The 27,698-nt window shown below is 39.7% G+C and overlaps 1 protein-coding gene across 1 annotated transcript; it reads left to right on the top strand.

The window, feature by feature from the left end:
- Positions 1-1,756: 1,756 nt before the first annotated feature.
- LOC103601269 (chromosome unknown open reading frame, human C14orf37) lies at positions 1,757-18,261 on the top strand (the record flags this gene model as incomplete). The annotated part of the gene is made up of 4 exons (XM_008585660.1): positions 1,757-1,841; positions 10,843-12,268; positions 15,655-15,909; positions 18,055-18,261. Coding segments are annotated over exons 2-4 (1,831 nt in total), but the record flags the coding sequence as incomplete, so codon positions are not given.
- Between the last annotated feature and the right edge of the window lie 9,437 nt (positions 18,262-27,698).

Raw genomic sequence — 27,698 nt, 5'->3', positions numbered from 1 at the left:
TTCAAACCATTTTGGTAAGGATAAAGGACTAGTATAAAACAGTTCCAATAAGACTGCTTTACTTTTACTGCATAGCTGTGTTGAGGAAACGGGAGACAGGAATCCTAGCATGGAGAAGGGTAATTTTGGAGAGTGGGAAACTGAGTCTAAGACAGGTCTGGGGAGTGGAGTTCTATAGTTGGGACTTATGGTATCATATGGCTACTGGATCTCTACGGAGGAGAAAACTAGGATGTTAGAAAGGGATGTAGAAAAGGAAGCAGGAACATGTCAAAGAAATGTTGAATATTTCAAATTTGTGTGCAAGGCTGGCCCTAAATGTGAGAGGAGCTGGACTCCCTACCTCCTGTAGTTTCTCCTATTCTGATTGGCCTTCTGGTGTAGCACCCAGAGTTCAGGTCGCTTTTTTTTTTTTTTAGCACTATTATTTACTTGCATTTGGATTTAGTAGACCCAATTTTGTGGGCTGGCTGGAAACCTCACCACACTGTATAACATTGTTTTTACAAGATGTGGTCTGAGTTTCAAACAACTGATTAAAAATAAAATGTTGAAGCATAACTTGGTCAGGTCGGGTGTGGCTTATCCACCTGGTGGACATTGAATTCAGGTAGAAGACCTGGTCACAATACAGCACACTACTTTGTATTATGTTGAATACACACAAAAACAGATTTTATAGATTGAGCTCCATTTCACTCCATTCCACTCAACACTATCTGTTGACTACTTTTCTGGAAATATCTTTTAAAGGGAGGTGAAATGAATAAGATAACAGTGCATACCTGTGCATTATGTTAGATGCAGGTCAAAAATGAACAAGACGCTGTTCTGACTTCAGCGTGTTTACAAATAATCTACATAATGGTACTCAGACAGCTATTATAAAGAAGGGAGTTAATAAGGGCAAGAGACAAGTATGTGAGCAGTGATTTGCAAACTTAAAGTGCTGTGGAGGTTGCTCTAGCACGGGCCTTTGGATTCCTGGCACCCTTTCCCACCGACAATTAGGAGTAATAGACAAGGGAAACTGAGTCCTTGAGAGACTCAAGAAAGGAGGTCATGAATTCGGTGACCACACCAGCCATAAGACCTCGGACAAGTTACACGTCCCTTAACCTCAGCTTCCTCCCCTGGTAAATGGGGATTACAATATCTACCTTTCCATTGTGCATATTAAGCAGGTAAAAAATGATGCACCTAGCGCTGTGCCTGGCAAGAGTAAGGGCTCAATAAACTGTACTTATTATTAGCACTTATTTTCAACTTCTCTAAGTGACTGAGAAGGGAACATTTCGTGTAGAGCTACTTTAAGGATCCTACTTAAGGGCACTGCCAAGCTGTACACAGTTTCCACAAGGAAGACCTTGCTGTCTCCGACTTGCGCCCTTTGCCTTAACCAAGGACCAGAGAAATTAAGGCTCTTCTTGCAGAAAAGGTGCCCTTGTCTCTCCTTCGTAGGTACGGAGGAGGAGGTGCCCCGGCAGCCCAGGCTGCAAACATAGGCAACAGGACAGAGGGTCTCCGCAGGGGTCCCTGGCGGCGCCGGGATCGGAGCAGTTGCCGCCCCGGCGAGGGAGGGGAGGCGGAGAAGTGGGCGCCATGGGGCGTGGGGCGACGGCATCGTGTGTCAGTGCCAGCAGAGCCGGGGCGGGCACACCTACCCGCCGCCCAATCCCCAGCCGTAGCCGCGGCCTTATGAATAAGCAACAAAGCGAAGCGCCCTCCCCTGGCGTCCCAGACAGCGGAGGGAGCCGCCGCCGCTGCAGGGGCTGCCGTGGAGATGCCGAGCGCCGGCGCCGCCTCTCTCCTCCGCGCGCTGCTCGGCTGAAGGCGCACAGGTGAGGACGGGCCTGGCTCCAGCCACTCGGGAGGCTGCGGCTGCGGACGTGGCGCTGGGACAGGGACATGGCTGGAGCCTGGGGCGGCGCGGGTTCAGCTCGGGGAGCTCCAGGCGTGCGTCCTGCGCCCCCGCCGGAACGCGGTGCCCGGTAGCGGGGTGCGCGGGGGGCAGCTCCGGGCGCGCTAGGCGCGACGCGCAGGCCTGGGAGGACTCGCCGCACTCCGAGCTCCAGCCCAGCCTCCCGGCTCCGCACCAGCGAGCCGGCCTTTGTGCTGGCAGAGCTTGCAGGGCTGACTGCTTTTGTGTGGGCTTTTCTTTCTTTCTCTCTCTCTCTCTCCCCCCTCGCAGTCTCACAGCGGTGAGAGAGAAGTTCCCCAAGACTGTGGTTTACTCCTTTCGAACCATCGATCGCAATGTCCCCGATGCCACTCCGAGCCCAGCAATCGCGGAGCGATTGTGGACACTGAAATATGTTCTGCTACTTTGCAGGAAACAAACAGTTGAGCGTTTAGCGCAGGGATGTCATGGAGCCTCCTTGTTCAGCCCCTGACTGGCCTCCGCAGGACACGGCTGTGGGATGCTCCTTGGAAAGGTCACTTAATTAGAAGGGCCTGCGGGTGAGACTTGGAGGAGGCGAGGCTCTGCTTGAGACTCTAGAATGGTTGGGAGGTGCTGCCCGGAGGTGCCCAGATGTCGCATGTGTGTTCTGGTCCCTGACAAAACCCAATCTGTGTAGATTCCAAACAGGGAGAGCCCTGGCTAGCGAGGACGTAACCGCGGGCAAACAAAACAGAGGACCTTCAACAGTTTGGGGTTCTCAAAGAGGAGAAATCCTTGCCTTTCCAAGCTGATTCCGAAGATCTTCCTGGCTCTTAGCACCTAATTTCAGTGCAAAAGTGATGTGAAAGAGAGGAGAGAGGGCTGCTTTAAAGCGTCTGCCTTCTTTCTTTGGAAGTTTTAGTTTGACACTGAAGGCGGGGTGAGGAATGGCTCACAAAACCATCCATAGACCTCTGAAGGATCTCTTTTCCAAGGAGCAAAATGTGTGGTTAGAATTTGCATGCTTCCCCACCTTTCTGTGTATTTCCTTGGTCACAAGTGATGCTGTGAGCTCCAGGGAGTCTCCTTGAATCCAAGCATCTACAGAGTTACTGACTGACTTGTGTACACTTGCCAGCAGAATCCCACTGTCGCATCTACAGAAGGAATCTCAAAACCGGGTGAGGGTAAACAGTATCAGAACATTGCTTTTTTTACACACAGTAGGCATTTAAGGGTAGTCTGACTCAATTTTATGAACAAAGTGGAGTTTATTACATTTGTCATCATAATGAACCAAGCTCTTATGGAGCAGACTTGGTACTAATTGCGTTTATTCATAAAACCCCCAAGGCTCACCAGGTCGAAGGTAGCTGCAGCAACAGGGCCAATTAGGGAGATGTGGATTTGTCTTTGTTTTCACGGGAGGCTTCTTACCGTATATTCTGGCACTTCCTGCTAGACCTTTTCAAAATCATGATTTGGTATTACAGAAATGGCTTGATGCTAAATATAAATATAAATCAAAATGAGGAAGATGGGCTTATTTGTTATGGAAAATTGCAACTCTTCAACTAAAGGTGTATTTCACTCTTTATTCAGTAGATGTTTGCCTGAAAAGTTGTGTATGGAATTGTATTTTTGCTAATTAAATTTTGTGTATTCTTACATAGAGAAACTAGCTGTTCAGAGGGAACCTGGGTGTAACTTCTGTGAAATGAAAACTTATTACCTAATTAAGATGTGAGCTCAATCTTATTTTTCCATATTGTGTTTATTTGGTGATTGTAAGACAACTATCTGAATCTAGTTTCGGCTCCCCTTTAAATGCCAATTAGTACTTAGAAATCTTGCCACGCAAATGAGATTTGGGAACCACAAAGAACAAAAATGAAGTGTCAAATTGGGTCTGTGAAAAGAACTGTCTGATGGAGGGACATGAACTTGTTGATCAAGATTGACCGGGACAGGGATCTGCAAACAGCAGAAGACTCCTGGGTCACTTTGTCTACACGAAAAGCTGAAAGAGGAAGCTCCATGGAAATATCTAGGGGAAAGAAGGATATTCCATCTGCAACTGATGTTATGGCTGCTTCCAACTGTCAGATTTCTATAGTTTGAGGGGAATTCATGTCAATATCACACTGATATGTCTTAAGTTGCATGATACTTAATTTTTTTTTAAACCGCTTTCATGTCTATTATCACTTTTTTGTCTGTCCTCCATCCTTTGAAGAAAATAGAATGAGCATTATTATCTCTATTTTGCAACAAGGAAACTGAGTTTCAATGATTTGTCTAAGGTAGAGCTGGAACTTGAAGCCTGTTTTTAAATCTTCAAGTCCAGCTTCTTTTACCAGGAATGGGATGATCCACTATGGTTGATAAGTACAAACGTCTTCATCTGTCCACACTGCTAAACTGTCGGGACTAAAGCTTGTGGGCTCAGTGTGTAGAACTTAGTTGTCGTCTTCCCGCATGGTAAAGCGCTTTGCTGGTAGTTTCCAGAGTAACCGTCTTGACCCCAGACTACTTATCCTCTTCACTGTCATCACTGGGGCTGCTTTTTTCCTGGGGGACCGTGCTTTTCTTTGTGGTTACTCCATTCTCCTTCCTTCTACTGTGATGGGACATGCTGCTGGAAAGATCATCTGTCATTCCAGCTATTTAATTTATGGTGAAGAATGGCTGTGGCCCAGATCTTAAAGCCAATATGACAGACTAGTGACAGTTGTCAGTAGAACAGTGAATCAGAAATGTGGTACCTTAATGCTGTGAGCCACAGCTATGTTAATAGGGGCAGTGTCTTGATAAGCTCAGCTTTAGACGAATGAAATAGTATTGGCCATGATAGCCTTAAGGATTAAGTAAAGAAAAGGTAAGACAATGATGAATGAGTCATTGAGGATAGGAAAAGCACAAAATGGGAAGATTATTAAGACACAAACAAAGTAGGGGCAGAGTTTCAGTTTAATTTTTCCCTCATCAAAGAATCACTAATTGGATTTTAAAAGGTGAGATGTAATTGGGAATCAAGTTAACCTGAAGCTTTGAGACTTGTTACCTGTAACAATTGATCTATTTTTTTGTGTGTGTGAAGTAAACTCTGAAAACCTAAAATATAGCAGAAATGAGAATACAGAAGTTACTACTATTATTAAAATGACACATTAAATAAGTAGCTAAATTGGCTAGGTGCTGAGCAAAACATGCAGTTAGATGTGGATAGATCATGAGATGTCATTGAAAGTGTTATGATACAAAATAGAGACCATGAACATTCTTTTCTTCATTCTTCAGTGGTTATTTATATTCACTTTGCACCAGCAAATATTTATTGAATACCTCCTCTATGTGCCTGCCATTATTAGTAATTATATGGCAAACAAAGCTTAAAGGCCAGTTTTGTGTGCAAGAAACATAATCTTATTTGAGGCGACAAGACTTAAGGACATGACAATTTGTGCTAGAGAAGCTGGGGGAAGGGTGGGAGGAGAATGGGCCAGGCATTTTTGTGACAGTAGTTAGTAAATGGGACTTACCTTGGGGGGCCGGGGAAGAAGAAGGGAGTGTTGTGGCCAGGGTAGTAGCGTGAGCAAAACCTAGGAGCCTGAAATTGAGTGTGGTACATAAGACAGCAATATATCTGACTGTGATGGTGTTTGCACTGGGCATGGTGCTGTGGGGTATATAGATACGGAGTTTGGCTATTGTGTGTTTGGGGATGTTATAGGACATGTTTTGGGAGGGCAGAGAGTGCTGTGCAAAGGCAGGGACCCTGAAATCTGACAGAATCCAAAAGCTCAAAAACAGACACTGTCACTTAGGCAAGTTAATCATCCTCTGTAAGCCTGTAGTTTTCTCATCCAAAAAATTGGGGATTATGGTAGTACCCAACTCATTAGGTTGTTGTAAGGATTAAATAAGATCATTTTCACCTACAACAGTTGGCCCATAGCATTCTTCAAATGGTAGCCATTTTTGATTGATTATCATCATTTTTATTCTGAAGAATAAGCCACCTGGATTGTATAAAATGGATGGGAGAGGAGAGAGTCTGGACAGGCTCACCAATTAAGAGGCAATTAAAATAATAACAATACAGTGAGGTGACCAGAAGGGACAACTCCAAGAGAGATTATTAAAGAAGGATCCACAGAAGTTGTGAATCTAAAATACAAAGGTGAGAAGAGTTCAAGATGACACCAAAGTTTAGACATAGAAGATGGTTGTGCTTGAGGTGGCATCAAAATAACTTCCAGTAGATAATGGCAGTCTAAGATTAGGTAGCTTTCTTCCCCCATCCCACACCAGCTATTGACAGTATTTATGTTTATTATGAGAAAAGGAAAATATAAGGCAGATTGTCACCAGTGCACTGTCACACTCTGCAGCTTTCCCATGTCTTGGTACTCTCAGGACATTGCTCATGTTCCTTATATATTATACACAAAACTCAATTTACTTTGGAGATAGTAGGTTTGTCACTGAAAAGAATGTTTTAACATGCTGGTTTCCCTTTTGTATCTTCATTTTAGTTACACACTGAGATAGCAGTAATCATTTTAGTTGTAAAAATGTTAACCTATGTTTAAAAAAATCTGATGATTAAGTCTAACAAGATGGCTAAGTCTGTATTTTTTATGTTGTCTTTCATTTGTCTTTGAAACTTGAATATGCCTAGACTTGACAAAGAAACAGATTCTGGACTATTTCTGTTTAAGATTGTGAAAGATAATGCTTGACAGAACAGCTTATCTGCCCACCGGTGACAGAAATGTGGTAAATTGTTCAGAGGACTGCAGAGCCATTAGGGTACCTTGATAGCGAATGATGGACGAAGTGCTACTGACGTGCTGTGAAAGAGATGCTCTTTAAGCTGTTTGAACTAATAGGCACTATCAGTGAGGAATTTGGTTAGTTTATTTATCTAAATTAAGCTGCAGAGCCATTAGGGTACCTTGATAGCGAATGATGGACAAAGTGCTACTGACGTGCTGTGAAAGAGATGCTCTTTCAGCTGTTTGAACTAATAGGCACTATCAGTGAGGAATTTGGTTAGTTTATTTATCTAAATTAATTTGCATTGATGGATATAGGGAAAAGAAAGCAGCATCCAAAGACACCCTATGAGGAAAAGAGAAATGATCTTTCTGTTTGTTTGTTAAATATTCTTATGACTGAGTTAATTTAAGATAATCAAGACACAGAATTCTAGTAAGCAATGAGATCTCCCCTCCCTCCACCTCCAGCAAAGTGGGCTGTAGATATTCATCCATATCTTCAGCCAATATTTACTGAGCATTTTCTCTGTGCCAGGCACTTTGCCAGGTAGGGGATATAGTGTTGAGGAAAAAGGAAAAGGCCGATAGGCTTCAAAATACGGTAGCAGATGGTTATTAACGTTTAGGAATATTGTCATTGAATTGACCGTGGTCAGTCTTTTCTTATTTATTCTCTAATGTCATGCAGCTCCCATTGTGGGATGACAAACTCATGGAGTGGCCGTGTGTACAAAGCTTTGAAAGATGGAAAAAGACCTGGAACTTGAAGGTCATCTACCGGTTTATCTGAGTTGCAGATGTGTTCCCTGCTGCTGTTCCTACAAGCTGTCTTTTCTCCTTCTTTTAAAGTTCAGGCATCACGTTGAATAATGGGGAGAGGGAGCATATGGCCTCAATTCACAGACATAGAAAAGGCTTGCAGTTCACCCCTCTTTCTGTTGTAATTGGATTTAAAAAGCACGTGACTGACAATCACAGAAGGAAAGCCTTTTAGAGCAGTGGCAGAATTCCCTTTACACAAAAATTCTAAACCTCAAAATGTAGATGGAAAAAAAAAAAAAAAAAACTTAAAGGAAAATTCTGTTTTGGAAAGCCATTTGGGGCTGTATTAAATTTTTATTCTCTGTCACCTCTCCCCGCAATCTGATTTGTTCATAAAAGTTTCCTCTCAGCCCACATGACTCCAGGACATATAAATACAATGTGAAACATCCATTTAATTATCTGGGTGCCTTGTCTACTTGATGGCAAAATTGTGTAATTATGGAAATATTTGTATTTTTATTTTATGTCATACAGATGATATATGAAAATAGAATCATGGAGGTAGAAGGGTTTTCAAATATTATTTTGTTTAACTTCTCCTTTAGTCAAAGGAGAAACTGAGGCCAGTTGCCCAGTATCACATAGCAAGTTTTAACAACAATGAAGCTAGCATTCAGGAATCATTTTTCTGATGCCAGGACATGCCCCTCTAAACTCTATTACCATTTGTGATAGACTGGGTTTTTCAGATATTTATCCAGAAGCATGGGATCATGTAGACTAACATTTTAGGCCACACTTTCCATTTTCTGGGATGCTTAGTAAGATTTCACTGAATGGGGATAGTATTTATTTAGGAAGGGACAGCTATCTGAACAAATTAGAAATGAATCAGAGATTTTTACGCTTTCATATCTCTTTGACTCTATAGATACAGTTTCATACTTCAACTTGTCTGTGCTGAAATACAAAGGTATCATTTCATTGACTGTGAACCGTCTTGCTTCACAGCTCTCATATGTTTTTGTTTAAGGTAGGAAAATAAAGGCAACAGGCCAAATACAGTGATCTGTTACCTGGCTATGAACCAGGATGCTTTCTGGCTCATCTAAAAGTGAAGCGGTCACTGATGTCCAGAATGTTCACATGCCTTGGCACATGCTATTCTCTCTTTCTTAAGTATCTTTTCCACATTCTCTCCTTTTAAAACCATGCTAGCCACATCTATGTAATTAAATATCTAAATAAAATTCTTTTAACCCCCCATCCTACATATGCAGAAACTTAGCATCCCTCTCACTATCTCTGAGGATTCTGTTTCTCCTAATATCCTCTGGCTTCGATTTTCTTCTACTGCTAAATTTATGATCCCTGATATGCTGTTCCTTTTCTGTACATGGCACCGTGATACCTCATGACACCATTCCATTCCTGTCTTTCCCCAAAGTTCTGTGGATTCAAGATTCCTATGTAACGAAGTACCCCAAAACTTAGCCTGAAGCAATGACAAATATTATTTTTTAGCATTTCTTTGCATCAGGAATTTAGGAAAAGTTTAGCTGGGAGTTCTGGCTCGAGGTCTCTCAAGAAGGTGCAGTCAAGATGTCAGTCTGGGCTGCAGTCAGCTGAAGTCCTGACTGGGGCTAGAGGATTTGCTTCCAAGATGGCTCACTCATGTGGGGCTAGTGGTTGGCAGGAGGTCTCAGTGTCCAATCTGTGGATACCTTTTGTCTTATGTGGAAAAGTTCAGCCTTTTAATGACCTCAGCCATCTAGATCATGCCCTGAGGACTTGATCTTTTTTTCTGTCTTAAAAGGACCTATAAGAATAAGTGGGATAATGTGGAAGGTTTGAAATCCTTAAGGGAAGAAGACACTATGAAAATGTAAATTTCTATATTTCACATGTGCATATCATATGCTTAACCTAGATAGTTTAAGGATTAGATGAGAAAGAAGAAAAAAGTGTATAAAGTTTATAAAGACAAGTCTTTATATTAGAATTTCAATTCCTAGTTTTAATTTTCTAAAAAATCAACAGCATTTCTGAGGAATTTCTGATGATGGGAAAAGAAATAACTCTAGAAAAATGAATGAAAAGAACTAAAATCCTTAAATTTAGAGGAAAAATAGTAGTCGTGATGAGAATGTGAGCAATAATGGGCATTCAGTAAAGCTTGCTAATTTTAAAATTTGTTTTGGTTTGTTTAAAAAATATACTTATTAAGGGCTGGCTGATTAGCTCAGTTGGTTAGAGAGTGTTGCTGATAACACCAAGGTCCAGGGTTTCATTCCTATACCGACCAGCAGCCAAAATAAAAAAGAAAAATTTATTTGCATTGCTTAATTCTTATACATTTTTGAATCCTTAAGTTTTGAAACATGAAGGTTTTACCTATAAATTTTATAGTTGCAGAGAATAAAAAATTATTTAAACATTTTGTTTGTTTGTTTGGTTTTTTTGTTGCTGGCTGGTATGGGGATCCAAACTGGTGATCTTGGTGTTAAAAGACTGTGCTCTAACCAACTGAGATAACCGGCCAGCCTGATTTATGCATTTTAAAGATAGTTGAATTGAAAATCATTTCTTTATTTCTTTAAGCTCTTGAAAGTAACTGGTATTCAATATTTTATGATGATATTAATAAGTTTTAAAACACACTTGTCTTAGTCTATTTGAGCTGTGATAACAAAATTCCATAAACTGGGTAGCTTATAAACAACAAGTATTTATTTTTCACAGTTCTGGAGGCCAGGAAGTCCAAGACCAAGGTGCCAACAGATTTGGTGTTTAGCTAGGGCCTGCGTTCTGGTTCATAGAAGAACTCCTTTTCACTGTGCCTTTACATGGTGGAAGGGATGAGGAAGCTCTCTAGGATCTCTTTTATGAGGGCACTATAATCCTGTGACTTCCCAAAGGCTCCCCTAATACCATCACATTGGTGATTAGGTTTCAACATATGAATTTTGGGGGACACAAACCATGGCAACATTGAAAAAGCACTTAATTCTTTGAATGAATATGTAAGATTTACTTTCTATATCCTGAACACGTTGCTATTTCTGCAGTTATTTCACTACATGATTAATAGAGGAATTTGGAGAGACTATTGCAAATGTAACTTCAAGGGTAGTTTATTTCAAGTAGGTGTTTAAGAAACAATGAACTTAATATTTGATCTATGTGTACCTTTTTCTAGGGAGCTTCAAGTTAAATCAGCTGCAAAATTCAGCAGGGAAAAATGAACTGGGTTATTCATGTCTCAAAGGTACAAAGAAATAGAACAGTCCTCTTCTACCCATCATCTTTGTGTGTGAAGTCAAGGAGATGATTTTACTTATAGTTAACTTAAAGGGACTTATTTACAAAATATGTGTATATGACAGTTTGATATGCTTTATTTTCCTGCAGGACTCAGTTACTGGAATTGTCAACTCTGCTAGTTTATGCACGCATTTCTCTTCCACTATGAGCAGACCAATTGTATTGCACATTTGTCTGGCTTTCTGTAGCCTTCTACTTCTCAACTTTGCCACACAATGTCTGGCCTTCCCCAAAACGGAAAGGAGGGAGATAGCTCATGTTCATGCGGCAAAAGGGCAGTCTGAGAGGATGAACACAGGTGACCTAGAAAACAGCTCCATTACTTCAAAGCAGACTCCCCACCTTGTGGTCTCTGAAGATCCAATGATAGTGTCAGCACGACCATCAGCAACGTCATTAAATAAAGTATTCTCGATTAACAAAGAAACCCATCCTAAAGGAGCTGGGCTCATGCAGCCTAATAACCCCAGTGATTACACTGCTACTGAACCAGTGGTCCTAGCAGGTGAAGAAGGGTTTAGTTCCAGCCAGCCAGGGAGAATGTCTCCTGAAAGCAGACTTTCCAAGACCATGTTAACTATTGCTATCACTGCAACTGCTTCTCTGAAGATTGATGAAAAAGAGGAACCCTTTAGCAGTACCAGCATTCAGCCCACTGCAAAAGAGACCACAGATGTGACACCAGGTTCTCTGAAGTATGTGGATAATCAGTCATTTGCAACTGAAAGTCAGGAAGGAGTTAGTTTGAAGCATTCACCTTCATCCTACGTGAATACTAAAGAAATATTTACCATTAATCCGAGGACTGGGAAATTTAGAGCAGACACAGACCATCGGACAACTTCTTCTCCTGGTGCAGAGTCCACAGCAGGCACTGAGCCTGGAAGCCTCACGCCTGATAGGGAAAAGCCTTCTGAGATGACAGCTGATAGCACCCAGGCTACTGCCACCAGGCATTTGCTCATAACTTCCGAGTACACTCTGAGTGTTGAGGCAGAAACTGACAGCCTGCTGAGAGCCCCAGAAGTCACAGAGAGTGTCAGCACAGCTGTTCCAGCTCCCTCTATCTTCAGTGATGAGTGGGATGACACCAAATTAGAGGGTGTAAGCCAGATAAGGACCTCAAAGCATGGAGACAATGCGGAGACTCAGGTGAGAATGGAGACGTCTCAGACAGCACAAGTAAGCCACTACGATGTTATCGAAGGAGGCCAACCCATGACAGAGGCTACAGAGGTGGCCCTGGGGCTGCCTGAAGGAGAAACACACATGGGGACATCTCTGCTGCTAGTGCATGGGGATGAGAGATCACCTGCCTTCACTGATCAAAGTTCCTTTACTCCCACAAGTCTGATAGAGGATATGGAAGTTTCTGCTGTGAACCTGTTCCAAAGTATGGGAGACTACACGGAATCCACCAAGGAAAATGACGCTATGTTTTTCTTAGAGACTACTGTTTCCATCTCAGAATATGAGTCTGAGGCATATCAACTGTTGGGAAATGCACCGAAAGGTAAAAGAAAGTAAAAAGAAAAGAAAGAAAAACTAGCTCTGTTTAATTTGGAATCTTTCAGTTTGGTTTTATGTTTTTGTTTTTTTAAAAAAAGCAATTTAGAAATAGGTTATTTAAGTTTCAGTGAAAAGCAAAAGTATACAAATAAGTCAGATTTTGTATAAAAATTACATCCAAATATAACCCTTGCATATAGACCAGTAATCTTCAACCAGGGACAGTTTTGCTCCCTCCCTTCTTCAGGGGACATTTAGCAATGTTTGAAGACATTTTTAGTTGTTACAACTGAGGGGTATTACTGGCACTAGCGGGCAGAGGTCAAGGATACTGCTAAACGTCCTGCAATACATGGGACAGCCTACAATACATAGACAGCAGCAAAGAATTATTTGAGCCAATATATTAATAGCATTGAAGTTGAGAAACCCTGATATAATCTAATGTTTTTCAAACATTTTATTATGAAAATGTATAAGTACACAAGAAAATGTGAAAGAATTAGCTATATGTTTAAGTGGTATCATAAACAATGTAGGGTATGTTACACATTGTTGTAAATTGTAACCACATCCCTGATGTTTCTTACAAAAAAGTTTAAGATAAATATTTATCGGGCCGGCCCGGTGGCGCACTGGAGAGTGCGCCGCTTGGGCGCTCCCGCCGAGGGTTCGGATCCCATGTGGTGACCGGTTCCCGCTCACTGGCTGAGTGCGGCGCGGGCGCAACACCGAGGGTTGCGATCCCGTTACCGGCCAGTAAAAAAAAGACAAAAAGGAAAAAATAAAAGATAAATATTTATCTTATAGTATTAACCATATGGGCTCTCTGACTTTGTTTTCCCAAAAAAGAAGCCATCTAGAAATAAGGAGAATAAAACGATAAATCACCCGCTAGCTTGATTCGACATTTTCTACTTTCTCTTGGCCTTTGCATCTGTGAATAGTAAAGCTGACAAGGCTTATATTTTATGTAGTTGGTCAGATAACACCATTGGGAAGGAAAAGCTTAGTATAAGATGTACATGCTCATTTCTAATTGTTTTGGAACATGTACAATGTGTTACTTCAGCCAAACAGCCCAATTAATGGAAAATATCAAATATCAAATTATACATTTTGTAAAGTGTCAGTGAGATTAAATTGAAATGATAAAAGATCATTTGATAAATGATAAAAATTGGATTTCACATGCCTAATTCATGTTTTTAAAGTCTGAAAGACCTAGTATGCTGTAAATTTTCATAGAAGCTTCTAGAAAATGTTTTGCAAGTTGGTTTTTCAATGACATTAAGAGAGTTGGGTCCACCTGACCATCATAATAATAAATATGGCTGAGCAAGAAGTTTACTTCAATTCTTCATAGCACTTATATTTCTGGAGCATTAAGTCCTATAATCACAGATTATTCATTGCGCAATTGAAATCGTTCCTTCCTTCCCTCCTTTCTTTTTTTTTATATATATTTTTTGGTGGTTGGCCAGTATAGGGATTGAACCTTGGACCTTGGTGTTATCAGCAGCATGCTCTAACCAACCTAAGCTAACTGGCCGGCCCTGAATCCATGATTCTTATTTACTAGCCTTGCATTAGCTTCTATTAATGTAGCTTAAAGTGTAAAATGGATTTGGTAATTATTGATTACTTTGATTATTGAATATTCTTCTTAGTCATAATTGCTTCATAAACTACAATCTCTTAACAGGTGACTTTTAAAAATTTTGAACACATAGTACAATGCATGGCATATAGGAAGTGCTCAATAAATATCTGTTCAATGGGTGAGTAAATGAAGATAGAGAACCATTTAGACTGCAATTATTCAGCTTGATTGCCTGCCTTGCCCAAATTAATCAAATAGCTTCTAAATGTTCTTTGTAGAGAGAGGAACAGTCAAGTCATTCCTTTTGTTTTAATTTGTTTTTGTTTCATAGAGTTCAAAAAAATGTGAAAGATTATGATTATTGACAATAGTAGTTATAGAATAGCCAAAAAGTTTTCCTATCCATTTTTGGGTGAACATAAGTATTTTTTTCTGAAGTAAACAACTCAAATGCCAATCATTTTAGGACCCAGGAACCACTTAGGACATTATCTTCTTCAGGATATGCGATGATTTCTTGGTGTTTTTGGCTATTACTAACAGATTAATACTCTGAGATTATAGTCAGTCCTCTGGTTCAGCTAGTTCTTCTGCTGGTTCAATTGAAGATCAGGTTTTAAAAATAATCTATAATAATTATTATATAGAAATTTTTCTCCACAGGAAGTAGGAAGAATGAAAGAAGTTGGGAAATTTTGAATGTTATTTTTAAAATTTCCATTACTATTTCTGATTCTCACTTTTCTTTCTCTAACAACATTCACTTATTCACACATCATACCATATAGGTCTATTTCATTCCCTTTTCTTATCTAAAAGCAAATGCAAATCTTCTAGAGAGGCCACTCCAAGTTGTTCCTTGGGCATATTCAGCACAGCGGTTAAAAGCACTGGCTGTGAAACTTTAGACAGGTTCCTCAGTGTCTCTAAACCTAAGTTGTTCTGTAAAATGGGGTAATAATAGCTGATATTTATTGAATATTTACCAAGTACCGGGCATAGACTAAGTGTTTTACATGTATTATCTAATTTAATCTTTGTAGTAACTCTGTGAGATAGGTACTGTTATCACCCCCATTTTATAGCCGAGGAAACTCAAGGCCCAGAGATGTTATATAATTTATTCATGGTCCCACAGCAAGTAAGTGACTGAGTAAGAATTCAGACCTGGGCAAATTGGCTCTAGAGCCTGCATTCCTGACCACCATGAAATACTACGTCTATGGTATGGTATTAGCACCTACCTCCCCTTAGTACATATGGGAGGACAAAATAAGATAATGCACACCATGCACTTAGTATTGTGTGTGTAGGGCACATAATAGAAACTCAGTAAACATTAGTTATTGTAATTAGCATTGTTTTATTTAAAGCACTAACACTTTTACCCTTCAGAAATGCAAATGTGAAAATTAATATACGCAAATGCTTCTGAGAGTTTTTGAGTGTAATTTAGTTCTATATAATTTGTTTCTTAACAAACTGATTATGTTGGTATTCAGATGTGCCTGAAAGTAGTTCAGCTGTTGATCTTTCTACTTTGTTTTGGGTTTTATTCTAATTTTTTACATTAACTTCTTTATCTCTGTCTTAAATTGATTCACAACTCCCGAAAGCACCAACAGTGAAAATATTTATTTACTGGCCTTATATTTCTGAATTCTCCCTTTGCCTTCACAATCCCTGAAATAGCTATCTGCCTTTTCCCCCCCTGATTTATTAATTATACAGCGAGTTTTTAAAATAGAAGGATTTGGTCTATTTTAAAATGTTTCCCCCCTTTTAAGACATCGCCACTCAAGAGATGACAACAGCGGTTCAAGACCCAGAAGCCACTTTATCCTTGATGACACAAGAGCAGGTTGCTACCCTTGAGGTCACCAGAGACAATGGTGAGACTGAAGGAAGAGAGGAGTCCCCCTTTCCCATGTCTGATGTTCCTGGTGGTACTCAGCTGTCGAGAAGGCGGGAGCCTCTGGCCACGACAGTTTCAGCTTTAGCCGTCTCTTTGTCTTTCGAAGTTACTCCTGCTGCTGTGGAAGGTCTGTAATGTGTGGAGCTGGACTCTGTTTGGGGGATGAATCTTTTCTGTGAGGAACAGAATGAGTGAGGCAGCTGGCTCTGCCACCTGCATAGACACGCACACCTCCCTGCAAAGGCAGGCAGATGCTCTCTGGTTGGGACAGGTGTGGCGCAGCCTGACAGGACAAGGGGTTAGTTCCCAAGTAAAATCTCCTGCTCGTTCCTCTCTGGGTCCTGTAACCTCTGAGTCTCAGACCTCCTGAGAATGCTTTCCATGTTTGGCACCTCTGCTGCTAGGAGCCAGAGGGGCAAAGTCCAGACAGCAAGGATCTGGATGATTCGTAACTTTGGTCCTCACTAGTGCTGTGGCCTCAGGCAAGTTTCTTAACTTCTGTAAGCCTGGGTTTGTTCATCTCTAAATAATGCCAACCTGCCTTATAAGTTATTTTAAGGATTTGAAATAATGTCTAACAAGTGCTTTCTATGTAGTAGGCCCTCAAATTCTCTGATCTGTTAAGAACAGTGAAATTTTCAAATTTGGCTGATTATTAGAATCACCTGGGAATTTAAAAATTTTATTATTTTTGGACCTCATGTCTCTATCTCATCATTGGTCCAAGTAAGGCCCGCTTTTATTTATTTACTGAGTTATCTTTTTTTTTTTTTTTTTTTCCTTTTTTGTCTTTTTTCGTGTCCGGCAACGGATCGCAACCCTCGGTGTTGCTCCCACACCTCGCTCAGCCAGTGAGCGGGAACCGGTCTGCATGTGGGATCCGAACCCTCGGCGGGAGCGCCGCTGCGCTCCCAAGTGGCGCACTGTAGCAGTGCGCCACCGGGCCGGCCCGTGAGTTATCTTTAACAATGTAATAAATACCTTCTAATCCTGCCTCCACTCACCACCTCCCACCCCCAGCAAAACAAGGGCCTTGTCAATAACCTGCTTGAGTTTCCATGATGATTTCCACTTCAGCCCCTTCCTCCCCTGACTTGGTAACCGTCATCCTGAATCTCGTGTTCATAATTTCCTTGATTTCCTTTTCTTTTAGTTTTATTAAGTCTATATTTCTAAAAGTATGCATTTTATATTTATATATTTAATTTTAAATATATTTATATTTATATTTTTAGTTGTTTTTATCTTTATAAAAATGGTATTGTACTGTAGATAGCCCTTTTGGGACTTACATTTTTTACTTAATATTCTATGGCTGAGATTTGCTTAATTGTAATTCTTTTGTTTTGACTGCTGTATACTATTCCATTATGCAAATACATCACAGTGCATTTATCCAGTTTTTATTCACTCTGCTGGTGATTGGCATTTGGGTCATTTCCAGGTTTGGCCATTATGAACATTGCAGCCATAGATACTCTTGTAAATGTTCTTGATTGTACATGTGCAGGAGTTTCTCTCGGGTATATATCTACAAGTGGAATTGCTGGGCCATATGAATGATTGACTTTAGGAGCCAATACCTAACTATTTTCCAAAGTGGTTGCACCAATTTATACTCCCACCAGAAATGTACAAGAGACCCTGTGGATCCGAACTCTGGGAGCTTTTAAAAATACAGTTTCTCAGGCTTCAAGGCCAAAGAGATTCTGATTCAGAGAATTGGGATGTGTGGAAAGCATGAGAATCTACATTTAAAAAATTGCTTCAAGGGATTCTGACCAACCAAGTTTTTAAGTGACTATAGTTCTAGAGTCTTTGTATTTGGGAATACCTAGGGCATATTTGGTTACTTTGAAATTGAGCCTATTTCAGACACAGATTTAGGCTCTTACTCTTTGATTTTGAGAAGGACACTAGGCTTTTCTCAAGTAGTCTTTAGCATATATTTTAACACATTTTTGTTAAATCTTTTGCCTTCAATAATACATTATATAAAATTCTGCAACATTCATAATATTGTCAATAGAATAAATGGGAAATTAAAATTTAAAACAAAGTTTTGCTTTGAAACAATATTTTCCTGGAAGAAAAGTGTTTGGGTTGCTGGATTGATGCATTGTGTGAAAGGAGAGCTGATCTAAATGCCAAACTTACTGTGTGTAAGACATTGGCTTCGTTGGTCATTGCTTGCCTAAAAAGTGAAAGTACGTGTTTATATTTTCCATAATGATCATCTTATGGGTCTCATCCTAAATCTTGTGTTTGGCAGACCTGACGGACACAGTCACAAGGCCAAATGAAGAGTTCACACCAGTTTTGGACTCTCCAGTGACACCTTATGGAATAATGGTGGAGACGCCCAGCATTTCCCCAGCCTTTCCTGCTTCTGAGGCATCCTCTGAGAGAACTGTGGTTCCATCCATTAGCCGTGTTAATACAGCTGCCTCATATGGCCTGGACCAATCTGAATCTGAAGGTATCCATGCTTTGAAGGGGATCTTTTCTAGGACTGATTGAGTGAGCATCGAGCAAATGTTTTTGAGAAAAGGTGAAGTAGAAGTATGTTCAGTCCACAGTAGAGCAGGGGTCAGTAAACCATGGCCTGGCCAATTCTGGCCTGCCCTCTATCTATTTTTGTTTGAGCTGTAAACTAAGAATGTTTTTTACATTTGTAAATGATTGAAAAAAATCAAAAGAATAATATTTTGTGACATGTAAAAGTTATATAAGATTCAAATCTCAGTGTTCGTAAGTAAAGCTATATTGGAACACTGCCACACTCGTTCATTTACATAGTCTGTGGCTACTTTTATGTGACAGCAGCAGAAAAGAGACTAAATGGCCCACAAAGCCTGAAACACTTAGGATATGGCCGTTTATGGAACAAGTTTGCCAACCCCTGGTATATATCAGTGTGTCTCAACTACGGTTGACCATTAGAATTACCTTGGGGAGTTTTTTAAAAATCCCAGTGTCTGAGTACCTCTCCCAGTGATTTGGATTAAGTTGGTATGGGGTGGGATCTAGCATCAACATTTTAAAAGAGTGTCTTAGATAATTTCAGTATTCAGGCTGGATGGAGAACACTAAGTTTAAATAGAGAAATTGAGCTTCCCCACCAGATTCTCTTGGAAGTTTTAATGTGGACTATATTTTAATAATGTTGCTCTGGTTGGTAATGCTGGGTTATTCTCTCTTAGTAATATCTTTGGGTTAGCATATTCTGCTATTTGGAGATAGGCATTCTCTTTATCTACTAAGACTGAGAAATTCATGCCAAATTGTATTTTCCAAGACATTGGCTTTGAGCATGCAAAAGAAACTTGGGGCACAGCTGCACATTAACAACCAAGAAGACTAGAAGTATGACTCATGGTCATGTAATTAATCAGCACTTTGGCAGGTGAACAGTTCCTGGCTGGAGGTGCAAAATATCAAGAGACCTGTAGTGCAGAGTTTCTTAAACTAACCTGGAACATAGGTAAGCTTTTGGGCACTAAATTAGCCATATGTTTGATGCAGTAAAGACAAAGGATGTACTGTCATTTTATATTTTGTCTACTCTACAGCAGGGAGGGTGGTTCACATAGGTTTGCAGCAGACTCTTTTGCACACTTTCAGGTAACACCGGTGGTCTGCTGACAGATAAAACATGACATTTTAGAATTCCATAGTAGAATGTTGGCTTAAGAAATGGGCCGGCCCCGTGGCGCACTCGAGAGAGTGCGGTGCTTGGAAGCGCAGCGGCGCTCCCGCTGCGGGCTCGGATCCTGTATAGGGATGGCCGGTGCACTCACTGGCTGAGCGCAGTGCGGGCGACACCAAGCCAAGGGTTGCGATCCCCTTACCGGTCACAAAAAAGACGAAAAAACAAACAAACAAAAAAACCAGAAATGGATCAAAGTGGGCTCAGAGGCTAATAGCTCTTGTACTCCATGTGAAGATAAATACCGTATGACTTGGAGTTTAGTGTCTCATATTAAGTGTCTGCTGTCCTTGATGCCATCTGGAAAAAGCAGGTTTCCCCAAGTTAGCCTGAGTTAAAGATGACAGGTTTACCCAGCAGGGCTCATTAAAAAATTGTATTTGTGAATAATCCATACTTGTGACACTGTAATAATTTTCTAAAATTAATAGATGATGGCAGTTATATTGAAATATGTTAGAATTTTCCTGGGGTGCCTAAGATGGCCTGGAGTTTTAGTTCTTTTCTTCTACACAATTCAATTTCAGCTTCTTTCTGAGAATATATTTTGTCAGTTTTTGATCTAATTATGGTCCTTCTCACAGTTTATGAAAGACATTTTTGGTTAAAAAATATTCTTTCTGCTGCACTGTTGAGCTTAAGATAAGATTTTGAATTAGCACACCTTTTTTCCTAAATACCAGGGAGTACAACTTATATTTAATTAGTATATGTTAATAATGTCACAATTAGTTTTATGCTGGTGCATTTATTCCTCTGAAGGTTGAATTGACTACATTTATTTAAACAGATAAACTTTCTAGACTCCTGCATGTGTTGGAGAACTCTATTTTCAATGTGTTTTTCTACCTTGCCCAGGTATACAAGTGCAGTTTGAGGCTTTGACTGGATGAAGTATTTTAATTCTATCATAGGATTATACCCAGAGGGAGATAAGTTATTCTTACCTGGAAGAGTGTATTAGTTATGTCAAATTATCTATCTTTTAAGTTTTAATTTCTGTGTTGTGTTGACAAATGACATACAATTCTCCAGTTTAAAGTGTGTGTTTAATTATATTATTAAACTGTTTATATGTTATTTTAATATCTCCCTTCCCACTTGGGGCAGGAGTATTTCTCCAGAAAATGAAGTATTTTCCTAGATGGGATATAGAAAGGGACATGCCCTTATTAGACACCAGACCCTCAAGGAGAGAGAACCTTTGTGAAAATTTTTGAATCCACTGCCCTGTTTATCCTTTAAGAGAGGATTAACAGCCCAAATCAATCTAAACATTATTCCTATTGGTTACCCTGTTTCTTTCCTCCTTTATATCTTTTCAATGTGATGATTAAGAGGATGTATTAGTTTCCTAGGGCTGCGGTAACAAAGTGCCACAAACTGGGTGGCTTAAAACAACAGAAATTTATTCTCATACAATTCTGGAGCCTAGAAGTCTGAAATCAGGGTATAGGCAGGGACATGCTCCCTCCAAGTCCTCTAGTGTGAGATCCTCACCTGTCTCTTCCAGCTTTTGGTAGCGCCAGGTGTCCTGTGGCTTGTGGCAGCATCACTCCCACCTTTTCACAAGGCTGTCTTCCTTCTGTGTCTCTGTGCCCCAATTTCCCTCATCTTATAAGGACACCAGTCATTGGGTTAGGGATCACCTTAATGACCTCATCTTAACTTGATTACATATGCCAAGACCCTATCTCCCAATAAAGTCACATTCACAGGTACCACTGATTAGGACTTGAACATATCATTTTGGGGCACACAATTCAACATATAACAGGGGGTCTGCTTTTGAGGAGTTTGCCAGCTGGCTCTGAAGGCAGATATGCTCTGTCTCTGGAATGCCCCCGAGTGATGTGAATTCATACAGTGGGAGAAGTTTTTTTTTTTTTCTCCTTTTTGTCTTTTTTTCGTGTCTGGCAACGGATCGCAACCCTCAGTGTTGCGCCCGTACCGGACCGGGACCGGCAACGGGATCGCAACCCTCGGTGCTGCGCCCACACCTCGCTCAGCCAGTGAGCGGGAACCGGTCTGCATGTGGGATCCGAACCCTCGGCGGGAGCGCCGCCATGCTCCCAAGTGGCGCACTGTAGCAGTGTGCCACCGGGCCGGCCCAAGAGTGGGAGAAGTTTTGATATGTTTTATATTTCTTAGTCATTGAAGAAAACCCGTCTCTATAAGTGCATGCCACCTTGTGTGTATTTCAGTAAGTCTTTTGCCTTGTCAGCAAAAATGCAGTTTGATTTTTGAAGGGATAATAGTTTATCTTTCACCTTGCTTGATACATTTTGCTTCTGTATGTGATTTTTTTCCAGGGAATAAATGTTTTCAGGATGATAAAAATGCATTATACTTATCTCAGGCATCTCTTTGCTAAGGCTATATTTAGCATTTTTGAAATATGAACATTACAAAAATGTTCTAATTTTTTATTTAAAATAAGATAATAGCAAATTTTATACACATACACATTTATTTATTAATAACTGCATAAACTAATTTTTGGACATGATCTCTGTATAGGTTGATTTCCTTCTGTTGTTAAACATTAATATCTTTCTCTACTTCAAAATGCCAACTTAAAATTTTTGATCACTCTTTTTTTTGGTTTGGTTTTGGTTTTTTTGGTGGCTGGCTAGTACAGGGATCAAATCCTGGACCTTGGTATTATCAGCACCATGCTCTAACCAATTGAGCTAACTGGCCAGCCCTGATTTCTGATCATTCTTTGGAATTTTTATTTGGGTTAACTGTCTTTAAAATATTTTAATACTAATATTAAATGAAATAGGACATACAATTATTTCTTACTTAACAAAGTTCCACTTTCTGTATATTAGGAACCCACTGAGGATATCTATTTATTCTAAATAAATCAAACTTATTTTATTCTATTGTATACTCCCATGGAAGATAGAAATTCATTTATGCTGAAAAGTTGTAGCAATCATTCTGTAGGATGGAAGGTTACTGCTTTAATAATTCAATATTCAGAAAAATCTATTGTGGGTCTTTTTATGCCAGGTAAAAATTTACTGGTTGCCTGCTATGTCCACTCCACTAGGTGCACACATACAGCTCTATACAGAGAAAAAAGAAGCCTATGCTCTCGTGGAGGATAAGGAAATGTATTAGGTTTCAACAAACATGTTGGAGATAGGTATAAAAAAACAGAGATTTTTCTTTCTTTTTTTGAGGGGGGGTGTTGGCCAGTATGGGCATCCAAACCCTTGACCTTGGTGTTACAAGGCTTCACTCTAATCAACTTAGGTAACCGGCCAGCTTGATTTTTGAGAACTTGTGATTAAGTTTTTGGTAATATTCTCTCCCACCCCCAGCACCTTCTCCCTTAATATTTGGAAGTTAATATCCGGGCCTTCCAGCTAGAGGGAAATGGGAAACCACTTGGTGCTTGCCATGGTGCTGATTAGAAAGAGACAGGAGCACAGTGAATTTGCTTGGATTCTCCCAGGACTACTCTGGGTTGGCTTATTGCTCTGTTGCAAGAGAAGAAGGAATGTCAGAGTCCCTGATCTGGAGAAGTTGGATTCTTGATCTAACTGGTCCTACTTAACATCTTTCTATAGGCATAAATGTTAAGTGTTGAGGCTGAATAGTCCCATGTCATTATCCCAGACAATTCCCATTTCCTCATCTGTTCCAAAAGGCCCATTTATTATAGGCTTTATGGAACAAACTCATAATAATTGACTTGCTGAAGAATTACCTTCTTAACATATAAAGAGATTTTTAATTTTTCTTATCCAACAGAGAAGCCATGTTTAACTTTTTTTTAAATACCTTGATCTTTTAAAAATAAGACCAAATATATCGTTTAGCTTCAGTTTTTCTTTTCTGACAGTTTTTTCTTGCTTTTCAAAGACCGTTTTGGCTATCTTTATATTTAGGTTTTAAACGATTGTGTTTTTGACATCTTTTCCCAGCCAAGCAGCATCCAGTGGCCAGAACGCTGTCAATACTCTGTCACTCATTGTTTAATCTATTTCAGTGACATCCATGGTCCTGCCTTCGTGTGTGTGCGTGTGTGCATGCATATGCGTGCATATTTAATCTCATGGGCGTTTTCTGCAGTCCTTAGAGAGCATGTCCAATATATATGTGCAGTGCCTCTTAATTTCCTCTGCTGAAGAGATAGTGATGTTATCAGTCCTTTCTTAACTGGGGTTCTCAGTTTTGTCTCTTCCTAGTGATTCTATCTACTCATAACATAGGAATTCCATGAGAAAGTCATGTATGAAAAGTATGTCTTCATTCAGGTGACCAAATGACATTTTTGGTAGTGTGGCGTCCTCATAGTTGGTACTGAAGTTAATGTGCTTTATCTCTTTCTTGGTCAATCAGAAACGAATTGGGAAATGCATTCTTTAAGTGGCACTAGGGAGGAGTTTCCAAGATATTTTTCTTTAAAGCACCCCTGATGATACTTAAGAGCTCATGCAGTTTTTATGGAAGAAGTATCTGCTCTTCACCTGCACTTTAACTCACAAAATCAATTTTTTTTTGTCCTCCCAATAAGTACTCGTTTTCAGAGTATTTTCTTATTATTTTTTTCAGTTCTTATGGGATTTTTTTTTTAACTCAGAAGGCAGCTAAAGTGGATGAATAAGAAAGAGTATTCAAGATCCCATCTCAAGGCTATATTTATAAAACCAAGTTATGTGATTTACCTTTGGTGGCTGCAGTGTGGAATATAACGTTAGAGATCAGAGTGATAAACTTGAACCGTCCCCTGCTGCTTGTGATGCTATAGAGTGAGGTTAAGAACATTCACTCTGATTATGTTAAGAAGGGGCACAAGTTTTGGCTTTTGTTCTTGGAAGTGCTTTGAATTCTGAATTAATTTTGTCTCAATGAGGGAGCCACCTAAATGATATACAGGTGGGGATGATGTGGAAAAGAGTATTTGATGGAATTTGCCCTTTGTTTGATTTTGATGGTCAATTAAATGCTGGCTTTTTTCCCCTGAGATGCCTGCTCTGGCAGAAACAATGGGGATTCAATAAAATATAATAAGTTTATAACTCTATTAATATGAACACATGAAACATCTAATACTTACTGCCAAATATGTAAGGAAAGGATGAGATTTTTTTTTCTTGTTCTCATCACTGTGTCATTTTAAGTGTCTTATTGTGACAAATTATGAAACAGAATTGCTGGTGATTTCAGTTATTGATTGCCTCTTACAGTAAGTCATTTTATTGCCTTGTCCTGAAATGGCTGTCTTTCTTTGGCATTTATAACAAAGCTCTGTGCTTAAGTACCTGCATGTTCTGCAGGGTGGCACAGTCGATTACTCAGCACTCAGAATGGTCATCACATTCTTGCTAGTAATGCTCACATAGCCAGTGGTATTTCAAAAATATTTAAAATCAATATTGTGTTGTATTACCATAAAGCTGTGTTCACAAATTCTGCTGTTGAAGAAAGATAACTGACATTCACTCTAATTTTTCTTGTATGCTTTTTCACCCTAGGGAATTCATTTATTGGTATAATCACAATTAAGTAAACATTGTTGTAGAGTTGATTCCCCCATCTTTTTTTTTTTTTTGTGCCCTTGTTGCCCAGCCCAGCACTGCTTAATAAGCTCACCCTTAGATGATCATAAAATTATACATAATGGCTCATGATGATGAAAAGATTTGGCTTGGTAAATAGTCAGCAGTTTTATTTATGTGTACATTTAACAAATATTTGGTGATTCAGATAATACCAAGAATTGGGAGTGGATCTTGCTCTCAAGAAAGCACAAATTTTAGTATAAGAGGTAAGATAGATACATAAATAACAGTGCAAGGGAAAAGATGGAAAGTAGTACAAAACAATTACAGAAAAAGGACTCAGAGTCAGGAGACAGACCTTAGCTCCAGCTTAGAGAAACACAGAATTGATGTATATGCCTGTGTGTCTTGTGTGTGTGCGTGTGTGTGTGGGGGTGTTTGTATGTATAGATTTTCATATATATGTGTATTCATCATTCTATTGATATACATGTATATGTGGTGAAAAATCCAAACATAAGGAAAAAATTCTAAAGGGTTATGGATACTGCATACACCATACTAGCGATAAATTATTTTATAGGCATGTAATCAAGCAAGTTTTTCTAATTTAGTTTATTGGTTAGATGAATTATTATTGGGTTTTTTTAGCGCCACTTTTTCAACAGAAAGATGAATTATTTTTTAAGACTCACTTTAAATAACAGGAGCGACTGCTTTTAAATGTAGAAGAGGCAACCAGGTGCTCAGCCTCAGGCTAACAAATATCTGACTTATAGGAAACTGCCATGTTTCTCTTAAGGGAATGTTAAGATTCCACACATAAGGATTCATTTCAAAATGATTAATCTGGGCTTGTACTCCAGGGTTGAGAATCCCTGTGGGAACTGCTCCAAGCAGGTCTTTCTACCTGTGGTGGGTTTTGTGCAGTTTTTCTGGCGGGGGAGCAGGGGGTAGACTGGTGCCAGGATTGAACCCTGGACCTTGGTGTTATCAGCACCTTGCTCCAACCAACTGAGCTAACTGGCTAGCTTTTGTGCAGTAGTTGAAGCAAATATGTAGCTTGGAACTATATAATGAGCTGTGGCGATTTCAAAGTTATTTTAGATGTTTGCAGAAAATTAAGGCATTTTTTAAGACACGATTTTTCCTTATATAAGTATCCTTTCATTGGTGTAATCATGAGAATTTTATTGCATTGGAGTACAAACCTTAAAAATATATAAAATAATGTAAGGATAGTATCAATTGTACTTTATAAGGCTGTATTCATAACCATGAAGGTGTTTTGGCATCAGACTACCTCTAACATTTAAATGCATACATATCCCCAAGGAAAAGATTAGAAGCAAAATGTAATGCATCAATTTAAATGGCCTTACAGGATTTAAAAAATTATCATACTTGGAAGGATTACATTTGTCCTGAAAGATTTACATTGATTCTGCCCACATATACCAGTGCCTTTTCTTCTTCAGCCATTCCCCCTAAGGATCCCTTGTTTGATCGCTCCAGACAAAATATTCAATGGAAATTTCTATTAAAACAGTGTAAAGAATCTCCAAGGTTTTAGCTTGAGAAGAGATTCTCCAGGTGGGCAGGGGGCCTGACAGTGCTCCCTCTGGGCTTTCTCAAGGCATCTGCTTCATATGCTCTCTGAGAAATCCTATTTCTTATTAAAACTGGCTCAGGAATAGATAAAAACCCTCTTTGCTTGTGTCAACTGAAATTGGTTGAAATTTAAAAAATACTTGGCTCAAACCTAAGGGAACACAAAGCAAGTAAACCAAGAAAGTAAAAGAAACATAAAATGAATTAGGCTCACAAGGTACAAATTTCTCTCTGATCTTACCTTAGCTAATGAGCTCCCAGGGCTCCCAGGCCTTGACCTATTCTATGCTCTGAGAAGGTTTTTTGTATTCTATCCCCAAAGCACTAGAACAATTATTCAGGCACCTTGCCAGGCTTCTGGCATCTCAGCTCTTGCGTTGTTTCCTATGCAGAGGGTAACTTATTTTCTCCTCCCCATCTCTGCCCCCACAGAGAGGAGCCAACACCAGGATGTATATTTCCCCTAGGGCTCACCACCAACATACATACTGTCTGTGCTGCTTTCCAGGTGGAAGGGCACACCTTAATCCCTAGGCAGTTGACAGTCAGATGACCATTATGACTAAAACCATGTACATCCCACCCTTCTGAGGAAATCCCATTTGTGTTAAAGGTGTGATTCATTTCTAGGCATCAAATACTGTTCTCACCACCCAAGAAATATACCCATATTATAATAGGATCATTCTGTCACATTCTGTAGCAAATAATTCAGAGCTACACTGCTCCATAGAGAGTTATGAAGTTAAAACTAAGAGGACAGAAAGGAGAAACAGAAATAGTTCAGCTCAAGCTTATCCTCCTCTATAAAGTGTCCCAGACTACATAGCCTGATGGGATATAGGCTAGTGGAAAATAGCTCTGCTTTTAGATTCAAATGGACATATCTGAATTTAAGTCCTGCCTCCATCATGAATAAGCATTGTGATACTGATCAAATTATTTAACATCTTTAGACCTCGGTTTTTCTATGTGTAAAGCAGAGACATTGATGTTTCTATCTCTTGGCTTACTGTGAGGATTAAATGAGATCTTGCATGAATCATTCCTTTTTTTTTTTTTCATTAAATTTTT

The sequence above is a fragment of the Galeopterus variegatus genome, unplaced genomic scaffold (assembly GCF_000696425.1).
Source record: "Galeopterus variegatus unplaced genomic scaffold, G_variegatus-3.0.2 Scaffold3657, whole genome shotgun sequence".
NCBI classification, from domain to species: Eukaryota; Metazoa; Chordata; class Mammalia; order Dermoptera; family Cynocephalidae; genus Galeopterus; species Galeopterus variegatus.
This window is presented reverse-complemented; position numbering and strand designations above follow the sequence as displayed.